Source organism: Mustela nivalis (genome assembly GCF_964662115.1).
Source record: "Mustela nivalis genome assembly, chromosome: 10".
NCBI classification, from domain to species: Eukaryota; Metazoa; Chordata; class Mammalia; order Carnivora; family Mustelidae; genus Mustela; species Mustela nivalis.
The window spans coordinates 40,544,186-40,556,253 of record NC_139029.1 but is presented as its reverse complement, the minus strand read 5'-3'; the positions used below and the strand labels follow the sequence as shown (position 1 = coordinate 40,556,253).

Below are 12,068 nucleotides of genomic sequence, written 5' to 3'. Positions count from 1 at the left end.
GAGCACCTGACAGAAGCAAATACAAAACTGCTGAAGGAATATGTCTATGATACAGCCCAAAAAGGATTCTCTTAATCAGTCCAAAAGCGAGTTAGACACAGAGAGAGATAATGATCAAAAAACACTGCAATTACCAAGAGTGTAGCACAAAGAAACAAAAACATGGAAACTGTTCTTTTAAACATTTAAAAAAATATATTTATTTTGGGGGTGCCTGGGTGTCTCAGTCGTTAAGCAGCTGCCTTCAGCTCAGGTCATGATCCCAGTGTCCTGGGATCAAGCCCTGCATTGGGCCCTCTGCTCAGTGGGAAGCCTGCTTCTTCTTCTCCCAGTTCCCCTGCTTGTGATCTCTCTCTTGCTCTTTCTCTGTGTCAAATAAATAAATAAATAAATAAATTTATTTTTGAGGAGGGGGGGCAGGAGAAACAGGCCCCACACCCTGCACAGAATCCCACGTGAGGATCAGTCCCACAAGCCTGAGATCACAATCCGAGCAGAAATCAAGAGTCGGACATTCATCGAACTCAGTCACCAGGTGCCCCTGGAATTACTATTTTTTAAGTCCACAGGATGTGTAGGATAAAGTGAGAGAAGGTACAAGAAACTTCTGATAGATATTCCATAAGGAAAATATAGGAAAAGAGTAATATTTTTAAACAGCTGAGAATTTTTATCAGTTTTGAAAAGTTTTAACTGTGACCTAAAGTCCAGAGGCCATAGAACAAAAGGCTGACTAAACACAAAGAACAAAGTCAAGATGATAAAGAGGGAAAAAAAATATTTTCAAGAGTTCTTTCCAATTAAAAAGAGAAAGGGCAACAAACAGTAGACATAAGGTGAATAAAGAATATCAATAGACAATTCAAGGAAAAGAAAAGGACTCTTCAATATAAGATGGCTAACCACACTGAAATGTCAAGCGAGACTATCACTTTCACCTTAGATTGGTAAAGATCAAAAAGTCAACTAAACACTGTTGTAGGAATGTACGGCGACTGGCAAGCTCTCATACATTGCTGGTAGGAATGAAAACTGGGAATCAGTTCTCTGGAAAACAGTTTAGCAATACCTATCAAAATTATAAATGTTCCTAACATTTTGACTCAGCAATTCTACATATTCTGCAGATGAACTCACACACTTGCAACATGATATATGTAACAAATGCTATAATACTATGTGTGAACTAATAGTACGCTATGTACAAATGCTAATACTATGAGCCAAGCAGTGTTTTAAATATTTAACTAGTATTAACCCACTTAATTCTCATAATAGTCCCATGAATTAGGTATTTTTATCCCCATTTTAACAGATAAAGAAACTGGGACACAAGTGAGGTCAAGTTATTTGCTCAAGTTCCCACTATTAGTAAACAGCAGAAACTGGGAACAGAACAGAGTCTGGTTCTAGCATCTGTCCTCTTAGTTAAGTGAAAATATGCATTTTCACTTGATAGATATAGTGTGTATATGGCTATATAAACATATATATACCTATAAACATATATATATATATATATATATATATATATATATATACATACATACATGTATGGTGGTATATGAATTATGTTAATACTCACTAAACTAGGGGCGCCTGGGTGGCTCAGTGGGTTAAGCCGCTGCCTTCGGCTCAGGTCATGATCTCAGGGTCCTGGGATGGAGTCCCACATCGGGCTCTCTGCTCAGCGGGGAGCCTGCTTCCCTCTCTCTCTCTCTCTCTGCCTGCCTCTCTGCCTACTTGTGATTTCTCTCTGTCAAATAAATAAATAAAATCTTTAAAAAAAAAAAAAAGAAAAGAAAAAAAAATACTCACTAAACTAGTGCTTATAATAGAAGAGAGTAGAAACAATGTCCATCTAAAGCAGACTGGATCCATAGAGTGAAGAAATACTAAGCAATTTAATTCATAATGGTGTTATGGAGTTCTGCCAGTTGCTTGCTTTTTAACTTTGGGTAAGTTACTTGACCTCTCTGTGCCTTGTTTTCTCATCTGTAACAGATGTAGTATAGTAATAATAATGCTACCCTCTTCTAGTTGTTGTGAGGATTAAATGAGTTAAGTCATAAAGAGCTTGCAACGCTGCTTGGCACAGAGAAAGTACTCAACTAAGTTCTAGTTGTTATAGTCATTGCTATATACTAAAGTCTGTTCCAGGGCCATTCTAACCGGCAGATCTGCCTGCATCTGTTCATATGCCAGCACCATTCACAATACTTTTTTTTTCTTTAAGATTTTATCTATTTAAGAGTGTGAGAGAGCTAGCAAGAGAGTGTGGGGGACGTGGCGGGGGACAGAGGGAGAAGGAGGCTCCCCATTGAGCAGGGAGCACGATGCTGGGCTGGATCCCAGGACTCTGGGATCATGACCTGAGCCTAAGGCAGACACATCACTGAGAGCCACCAGGCAGCCCTCAGAATACTTTTTTTTACAATTTAAAGAGAAATGTTAAGACAAGCTCCTTAAAACCATTTTTCTTGGTCAGTTCTTTCCTGTTTATTATGCCAGGTTAACTTTAGAGTAATTTTCAGATCCCTCATATCACACTTGAATTGTAGTATATCCATAAATTGAAAAGATCTGACATCTCTCTCTCTCTTTTTTTTTTCTTGATTTTATTTATTTATTCATTTGACAGACAGAGATCACAAGTAAGCAGAGAGGCAGGCAGAGTGAGAGAGAGAGAGAGAGAGAGAGAGAGAAAGAGAGAGAGAGAGAGAAGCAGGCTCCCTACCAAGCAGAGAACCCGAAGTGGGGCTCGATCCCAGGACCCTGAGACCACGACCCGAGCCGAAGGCAAAGGCTCAATCCACTGAGCCACCCAGGCACCCCCTGACATCTCTCTCTTAATAAATATTTCCATCTAGGAATATAGTATGCATCATAATTACTTCAGGTTTTTCAGTTATTTCTCAATTTTCTGCATATAGGTCTCATACTGGTTAAACTTGTCTTTGGTATTTTATACTTTTGTTGGTAGCTAATCTTTTAATTAATTCTAAAAGCTATCTCTTGAGTTTTTTAGTATAAAAATAAAGCCTATATTGCTTTTATAATAAAAACAAAAATGTTTTACAATAATCCTTAGCAGAAAATGTAAGCCCCCAATGCTCAAAACAGCCAAACATGGAAAAACATTTAATCTGACTGGGAAACAGCTCCTGACTCCTGGCCCTCCAGGCTCCCACAAACCATTACAAAGAGGCAGATGTATGTATTACTATAGGAAAAGCATTATTCATGATAAACTGTTGAGTGGAAAGAGGAAGCTATAGGACAGCATACACAGAATGAGCCAATTTTGTTTTAAAACATTCATATTTACATATAGTATATTTTAACAACAGCATGTGCACAGGAAAAGTATTTGGAAGGACAGTTATAGTTATCAAATTACTAACTGTATTTGCCTAAGGGGAATAGGAGTGGGAACCAACTTTCACTTTCTATACAGCTTGATATCTACCTCCAAATATATAATTCTATAGCACTTTAAATGTTTATTTAAATTTAGTTTAGTTAACATATATGTATTAGTTTCAGAGGTAGAATTCAGTGATTCATCAGTTGCATACAACACCCAGTGCTCATTACTGCAAGTGCCCTCTTTTTTTTTTTTTAAAGATTTTATTTATTTATTTATCACAGAGAGAAATTACAATAATCCTTAGCAGAAAATGTAAGCCCCCATCTATCTACAAGTAGGTAGATAGGCAGGCAGAGAGAAAGGGGGAAGCAGGCTCCCTGGTGAGCAGAGAGCCCAATGCGGGGCTGGATCCCAGGACCCTGAGATCATGACCTGAGCCTAAGGCAGAGGTCTAACCCACTGAGCCATCCAGGCACCCTCAAGTGCCCTCTTTAATGCCCATTCCCCCAATTCTGTAGAATTCTTAAAACAGAAACATTTTCCAATTTCTTTTTTTTTTTTTTAAGATTTTACTTATTTATCAGAGGGGGGGGGGAGAGAGCGAGCACAGGCAGACAGAATGGCAGGCAGAGGCAGAGGGAGAAGCAGGCTCCCTGCTGAGCAAGGAGCCCGATGTGGGACTCGATCCCAGGACGCTGGGATCATGACCTGAGCCGAAGGCAGCTGCTTAACCAACTGAGCCACCCATTTTCTTTTTTAAAAGAATTAAGTTCAGGGGACACCTGGGTGGTTCAGTTGGTTAAACTATGACTCTTGATTTCAGCTCAGGCCATGATCTCAGGGTCATGAGATAAGAGTCCTGCATCGGGCTCCATGCTCAGTGGGGAGTCTGCTTGAGATTCTCGCCTCCTGTCCCTCCCCTTTCTCACACCCTCTAAGATAAATAAATAAAATCTTAAAAAAAAAAAAAAAGGAAGAGTTAAATTCAGTACACAGCTTAACACATTTCCAAAATTCTATCTTGAACTTAGTCTTTATACAGAAAAATAGTTGGAAAACTACTGTTTTGAATACATACGGTTTTTACTGCAGACATGATACATTGCCCATAGTGCCCAGAGCTGAACTGCTGGTTGAGAGAAGTTGCCAAGGAGTGGGAAAAATGCCTTGAAGGATCTAAAAAGGCACAAAGAAGTTCACTCAGAACTCAGGCTAGTGTCGGAAGTAGAATAATTATTTTCAACCTTTTCCACATAGGGTCATGTCCTCACTGAGACAGATATATTGTTGAGCATATGTCAGAACCTAACGTTTAAGAAACTTCATTTGTGTTAGGCACTCTTTACATTTAACATCTCATTTCATCCTCAATCTTGCACACTATCAGATAGCCTCATTTTACAGATGAGGAAAACTGAGTCTCAGAGATCTTCTAAATGATGTTCCAAAAATCACAGAAAGAGGATTTGAACAAAAGGTTATTTGACTATAATAATTTTATCATTGTACCATGGCCTCTACATAGTAAAATGAGGGCAAGGTTTAATAGAAATACTACACCATCACGAGATTACCTGTAAGTCACCAATGCTGTCATCTTACAACTTGAACTTGGCCAATTCTGGATGGTAGCATACTACACAAAAAGAGAAACCAAGATTATAGTATTTTATTCCATAATTTTTAAAAAGTCATAATAGGCTTTTCATGTTATTTATAATTACATATATATGAAAAAACAAATTTTCAGAATATGGGAATGATCACCCAAATTAAGGTATCCCTACCTGCCAAAATATCAATTAGATAAACATCATATATGTAAAATATGAACAGTCATGTGGAAAATAGTGCAGTAAAAGAGGGCTTCTGTACAAAGATGCAGGATTGAGCATGCATTCATTCCTCCCCTAAATCCCATGAACAGAATAGTATAAACAGTAAAAAAGATAAAAGAAGGCAAACACACAAGAACAAAGCAGAAGGAAAATGGTAATTAATTTAATAGATCTAGCACTGGAGAATGTTAAACAATGAACCAATTTGAACAGAACCCCCAAGAGACTTAAAAATTTGGTACACCAGATACTTCAGGAAGTAAGATCAGAGGCAGGATTGAAAACAGGAGGAATGGCTGAAAGTACTGAAGAATCAAGACTCCCAGGTCTTCTCTACTATCCCTAACAAAAATTTCTGGACTGGGCAACCTTGTGAACAACTGCAGGTTGGGAATACCATGATTACAACAGGAGATGAAGTGAAAATCTAAATGATAAATGCTGAGAGTCCTCTGTCCTCAGCTCTCATCTAATGGGCTTCCAGACCGTTGGAACCAAGCTTGTAATTTTCAGTTAGAAGAACAGAAGGTTCTTCCTCAGGTAAATTCCAACAAGTTCAGGACAAAAGATCTAGTAACAGTGACAATGACTAATCAAGATCATTCTAAGTAAAACCCATAGTTGACAAATTCTACCCATCTACACTCAGCTTCCAAACAACTCCACTCTTAGATATGACTGGACAGCTGAAGATCACCATATACTTTAAGAAAATCTGTAACATAAAGGGACATAATAGGGAAAAAAAAGCAACGTGCAGGAAACAGAGACCTTGAAGGAAGAGAAAAACTCAAAAACAAAAATAAAACTTCAAATTAATATCAACCATGGAAAAAGAGTACAATATTGTATTAAAAAAAGCACTCAAAGAACAAAAAAAGAGTTCTTAGAAATTAAAAACAGAAATATGTAAATACAAAATAAATATGTAAGTACACATAATAATTATTGTATTAAAATACAAAAGATTTTTTTTATAAAGATTTTTATTTATTTATTTGACAGAGATCACAAGTAGGCAGAGAGGCAGGCAGAGAGAGAGAGGAGGAAGCAGGCTCCCTGTTGAGCAGCTCAGAGAGCCCGATGCGGGCCTGGATCTCAGGACCCTGAGATCATGACCTGAGCCGAAGGCAGAGGCTTTAACCCACTGAACCCACTTAGCCACCCAGGTGCCCCAAAATATAAAAGATTTTTTAAAAAAAGGTAAGAAAAAAAATGAGTCCATGAAGGCTGACATTCCAGGAAAAAAAAAAAAAAAAAAGAAAAGAAAAGGGAAGGTAGGGAGGAGGAAAAAGAGAGAAGGGAGAAATAAATTTCCCAGAACTAAAGGAAACAAGCTTCCAGAGCAATAAGTAGCCAACATAGGAGAAGAAAATAAACCTACATCAAGGCAAACTGCTGAGATTTCTAAACACTGAGGACAAACATCTTAAAGGTCCCAAAGGAATATGGCATGTGGCTTCTTAACAGTGATACCAAGAAATAGAAGACAAAGTAGCAGTGGCTTTAAAATTCTGAAGGGGAAATATTCCAAACCTAAAATTCTATACCCAGCCATGTGACCAATTAAATGTGAAGGTCAAGTAAAAGCCTTTTCAAACAAAGAAGGTCTGAAGTTTTCTATTTCATGCATTTCTTCTTAGGAAACTACTAGATATGATCTAACAGAATAAGGGAGTACACACACACACACACACACACACACACACACACAACAGAAGGAATACAGTCCAAAAAACAAGGAATCCAACACCAGAGAGGCAAAGAGAATCCCTACGATCAGAGTAACGGAATATTCCAAAATGACAGCAGTATGACAGATACACAAATAAGGAGACCAGATGAAAGAAAACGGAAGGTTCTGGGAGAGAAGTCTCTGAGAAGGTGAAATGGATAGAATATGTTTGAAAATACTGAAAGGAGGGGCGCCTGGGTGGCTCAGTGGGTTAAAGCCTCTGCCTTCAGCTCAAGTTGTGATCCCAGGGTCCTGGGATCAAGCCCTGCAATGGGCTCTCTGCTCCGCAGGGAGCCTGCTTTCCTCTCTCACTCTGCTTGCCTCTCTGCCTACCTGTGATCTCTGTCAGATAAATAAATAAAATTTTTTTAAAAAATTAAAAAAAAATACTGAAAGGAGATTGATAGAGTATAGGAAATGGTGTGCATAGGGACAAGGAGAAGAAGAATCTTCATTTTCCAGAGTGGGAAAATGAATGAACAGATAATGCCTATTACTGCAAAGTCAAGAAGTAGCAAAAGATGTTATTCAGAGATAATGGAGGTAAAAACCAAAAGATATAGCTTGAAAAGGAGCTGAAAGTGGGAAAGAGAACTGGTAAAGCCATATACAACTGTTTGCAAATATAACTTAAAAAAAAAAAAAGATTTTATTTATTTATTTGACAGAGAGAAAAGACAGGCAGGCAGAGAGGGAACACAAGCAGGAAGCAGGCTTCCCACTGAGCAAGGAGCCCAATGTGGGGCTCTATCCCAGTACCCTGTGATCATGACCTAAACCAAAGGGAGATGCTTAACTGACTGAACCACCCAGGCACCCCTGCATGTGAAACTTTTATAAAAGAAAAATACCAGAAGGAATGTAACAAAGTGTTAGCAAGGTTAGCAGCAGATGGTAGGGTAGGAGGGATTCAGAACATTTTCTTTGTACTTTTCTTTTCTTCTTTTTTTTATTTAAAGATTTTATTTATTTATTTGACAGACAGAAATCACAAATAGGCAGAGAGGCAGGCAGAAAGAGAGGAAGGGAAGCAGGCTCCCCACTGAGCAGAGAGCCTGATGTGGGGCTCGATCCCAGGACCCTGAGATCATGATCTGAGCCGAAGGCAGAGGCTTTAACCCACTGAGCCACCCAGACGCCCCTCTTTGTACTTTTCTATTATGCTCCCCCCATTTTCTACAATGAACATGTATTTCTAAAATTCTTACTATCTGGAAAAGTAAGTTTCCTGCAAGAAGAGATTACTCCAGAGTTGGTAAAGAGGTATGGTCCTTGTACCAGATCCTGGAGAAGAGCACTCCTCTGAAGGTCTTGGGACATCCAGGGCTGTTTGTCAGATGTCAGGTGGGCTATGATGCCTGCAGCCAAATAGCTGACTTCCATTTCTTTGCTATGGAGCAAGCTGCTAATGTGTTTCAGCACATCTTCAGTCAGCAGTTTGGAAGAAAGTTCTCTAACTTCAGCTATGTTGTTCTACAGGTTAGTTGAAGCAGAAAATATCAGGGATTGGAAAGGAAGACAGAATCAGACACTGGTTCCTCTCCCTCTCCTACAGCTTAGCTCAGATACAGACAGAACACCTAGTCCCACACTCCTCCCTCTCAGTTTAGCCTAATACCCCACAATCCCACCCCTTGAAGACAAGGATGATCAGCAATGACAAGTCACTGAGTAAGCACTTACTAAGTGCCAGGCACTGTACCAGGCAAAAATGTCTTTTTATCTGGCTTATCTCATTTAATCTTTTCTTAAATCATTATTTGTTTTATTTGAGAGTGTGAGCATGGACAGCAGGGAAGCGCAAAGGGTTAGGAAGAGAGAATCTTCACCAGACTTCACTCTGAGCTTAATCCCACGACCCTGAGATCACAATCTGAGCGGAAACCAAGAGTCAGATGCTCAAACGACTGTGCCATCCAGGAGCTGCTCATTTAACACAGTTGTAGAAATAAGTAAGTCACTCAGCAAGACTTAACTTCTCAGTGAACTTGTCAGGTTTATACTTATAAAAACTGGCTAAACTAAAATAAAATCCAGGCCTGATTCAAAAACTTTGAAGTTCCTCAGGGCCTACTGTATGTTACATTAGCTTGAAAGTTAACAGTAACAATGAAAGGCAGGTGACATTGTGTTTTTTATATATTAGTTTTCTATGCTGTTTAACAAACTACCACAAACTGGGTGGCTTAACACATTTTTTCCCTCACAGTTTCTCTCACAGTTCAACCATGGCTTAGCCAACGCCTGCACTCTGAGATCTCGCATTGCTGCAAAGTGCTAGCTGGGCTGCATTCTCATCTGCGGGCTCCACAAGAGGGAAACCTATTTCTGAGCTCCCTCAGACTGTTGGCAAAATTCATCTCACAGCTGCAAAACTGGGGGTTTCAGTTTCATGCTGGAGGCTACCTACTTAGCTCAATAGAAGCTGCCCATAGTTCCTTCCCATGTGGGCTTCTCTCTTCCTCAACCACTTATTTCATGGCAGCTTGCTTCCTCTAAGACAGTGAAGAGTGTCTCTAACATATCTGCTAGCAAGAAGGATTAATACAGTAGTCCCCTCTTACCTGTGAGGGACATGTTCTAAGACCCCGTGGATATGCCTGAAGCTGCAGATAGAACCAAACCCTATATATACTATGTTTTTTCTACATATACATACCTATATAAACTAGGCACAGTAAGAGATTAACAAAAATAACTAATAGAACAATGATAACAATGTATTATAATAAGTTACACAAATGTGGTCTCTCTCAAAATAACTTATTCTACTGTACTCACCCTTCTGCTTGTGAGTAGATGACAAAATGCCTATATGACAAGATAAAGAGGTGGATAACGTAGGCATGTGACATAGCATTAGGCTACTACTGATCTTTTGATGAATGGTCACCTGCTTCCACATTGCGGATAAACAATGTAGATGGGGGGGGCGGGTCTACTGTATATACATCATAACATCATCACCAGAGTGATGTCCTGTCATCTTTGCCATATTCTATTGGTAAGAAGCAAGTCACAGTTCCTGCCCACATTTGACAGGAGGGCATTACGCAAAGAAACGAACACCAAGAGTAAGAATCACTGGAGGTTCCTTTGGGGTCTGCCTACCACAGAGATGAAAAAACAAAGGTTTAGAAGTGAAACATATAGTCAAGTTGAACACAGGAGTTATTGTATACCCCAGAAACTAGTATGTTAAAAGCAGCATATGGTACTATGCCAAAAACTGCATTATTCTGAGCTCACTTCCCCCAGTTTTTCACAAGACCAGCTATACCCTATTAATTTCAGCAGAAACTACACTGTTTTGAGATCTACCCCAGTTCTCCCCAAAGGCAGCTATACATATCCTCACCAGCAGCAGGATTTCAGCATTAAGTCGATCAGATGGAAGCCCCAACAAGGACGGACAATATGATAGCATCCTCAGTATAACTAAGGACAGAAATCTCCAGATTTCTCTTATAAGCCCGGCAGAGGCTACTTTTCTAGTAGCTTTTTCAAGAGCCTTATTTCAAGAGTCTATGAACAAAATGTTAACAAGATGCAAGCCACAGGAGAATGTGGGTCTTCTCCATTCAGAAAAAGAAAGGAAAGGGGGCAACCTCATAAATCCTCAGCTTTCTTACAGGCTCTCAGAAAAGTAAAAGATCTTTTGGAAAAGGTTAGCTGAGAGGCACTTTGGTGGCTCAGCTGGTTAAGCATCCAACTCTTGGTTTTGGTTCAGGTCATGATCTCATAAGTCATGGGATCCAGCCATGTGTCAGGCTCAGCAGGGAGTCTGCTTGAGATTCTCTCTCTCTCCTCTCCCTCTGCCCTTCCCCTTGCTCTCTCTTTCTCTAAAATAAATAAAGAAATCTTAAACAAAAAAAAATAAGGTAGCTAATAGTAGGACACTTAACATTATATAGCATATATGAGGCTCCAATCCACCTTTCTGGCTTTATTTCCTATGGCTTTTCTTCTTCCCACCATCTCCCCAAATTCTAGATATTCTGTATTACACTGCCCCTCAAATGATTGCATTTTCTCATCTTCCCTAGCCAAAAGACCTTTGTCTCCTGCTTCTTTTGTCTCTCTTTTCTACTTTTCTGTACCTTCCAGATTTCCAATATTAATCATTTAATCCTCTCTACTCTGGTACAAGTTCTATATGTGCTAGGGATACAAAGGAAAAGACACAGTCCCTGCTTTCAAGAAGGGCATGGTCTAGAATTAAAAGCTCCCACGAGACTTTGTGCTGCTTTTCTAGCACTTAGAAAACTATTTGTGTACTTAACACCACCTCCCAAGTATTATAAGACCATCAGCTCAATACATTTCATGCATGGCAAACTGAAGGGACTTAACAGTATGTCTTCATTACTTTTTGCAAATCTTCACCTTTATCTTTTGGAAAAAAAGAAATTTCTCAATTATAGATATCCTGATTGAGAGCTAGTATAACAGTATGAGCAAAGAAAATTTTTTAAAAAATTTATTCATTTACTTTAGGAGGTGCGGGGATGGGTAGAGGCAGAGGGAAAAGGAGAGGGAAACTTAAGCAGACTCCTTGTTTAGCCTGGAACCTGACGCCGGGTTTGATCTCATGACCCTGAGATCACGACCTGAACCGAAGAGTTGGGATACTTCTTTAACTGCATTACCCAGTGACCCAAAGAAATTTCTAAAAAATTGACTGCCTTGATAAAAAGAAAGTATAGTAGAGTGGTTAATATCACAAGGTCTGGGGCCAGATTGCCTGACTTCGAATTCTCATTCTAGCTCCTAATACCATTGTAGGATAGGGTAAATGGCACTTCTGTGCCTCAGATTTTCTGTCTATAAAATGTAATGAACAATGGGTGGTGGAGTACAGAACATAGCACAATTTTTCCTATCCCTGTTTAACTTAGCCATGTGACTTCCCTGCTCCTCAAGGTATGGTTACCTTCTTTGATCTGGGCTTAACTATGGACATATAATAAAAAATATAAATTTGGTCTTTGTCCCCAATTCTTGAAAGTCATTGGATTTCTTAAATCCCTTGGAATTTCCCAAGTAATAGGAATAACAGGAGCATCTTTGTTCAAATGAGGCAACTCTTGGCAGGCACCTAAACAGCTTCAGGATGAGGACTAGT

General features: G+C 39.3%; 1 protein-coding gene across 2 annotated transcripts in view; it reads right to left on the bottom strand.

Annotated features, from left to right (window-relative positions):
- The window catches only part of ZYG11A (zyg-11 family member A, cell cycle regulator), an 80,267-nt gene that overhangs the window by 1,553 nt on the left and 66,646 nt on the right, over window positions 1-12,068 (bottom strand). For both annotated transcript variants that reach the window (XM_082688434.1, XM_082688435.1), the window contains 3 exons: window positions 8,222-8,416; window positions 4,945-5,006; window positions 4,449-4,546 (listed from right to left, as the gene is read on the bottom strand). In XM_082688434.1, the coding sequence (XP_082544560.1) occupies window positions 4,449-4,546; window positions 4,945-5,006; window positions 8,222-8,416 (355 nt within the window). The remainder of the gene's footprint in view (window positions 1-4,448; window positions 4,547-4,944; window positions 5,007-8,221; window positions 8,417-12,068) is intronic.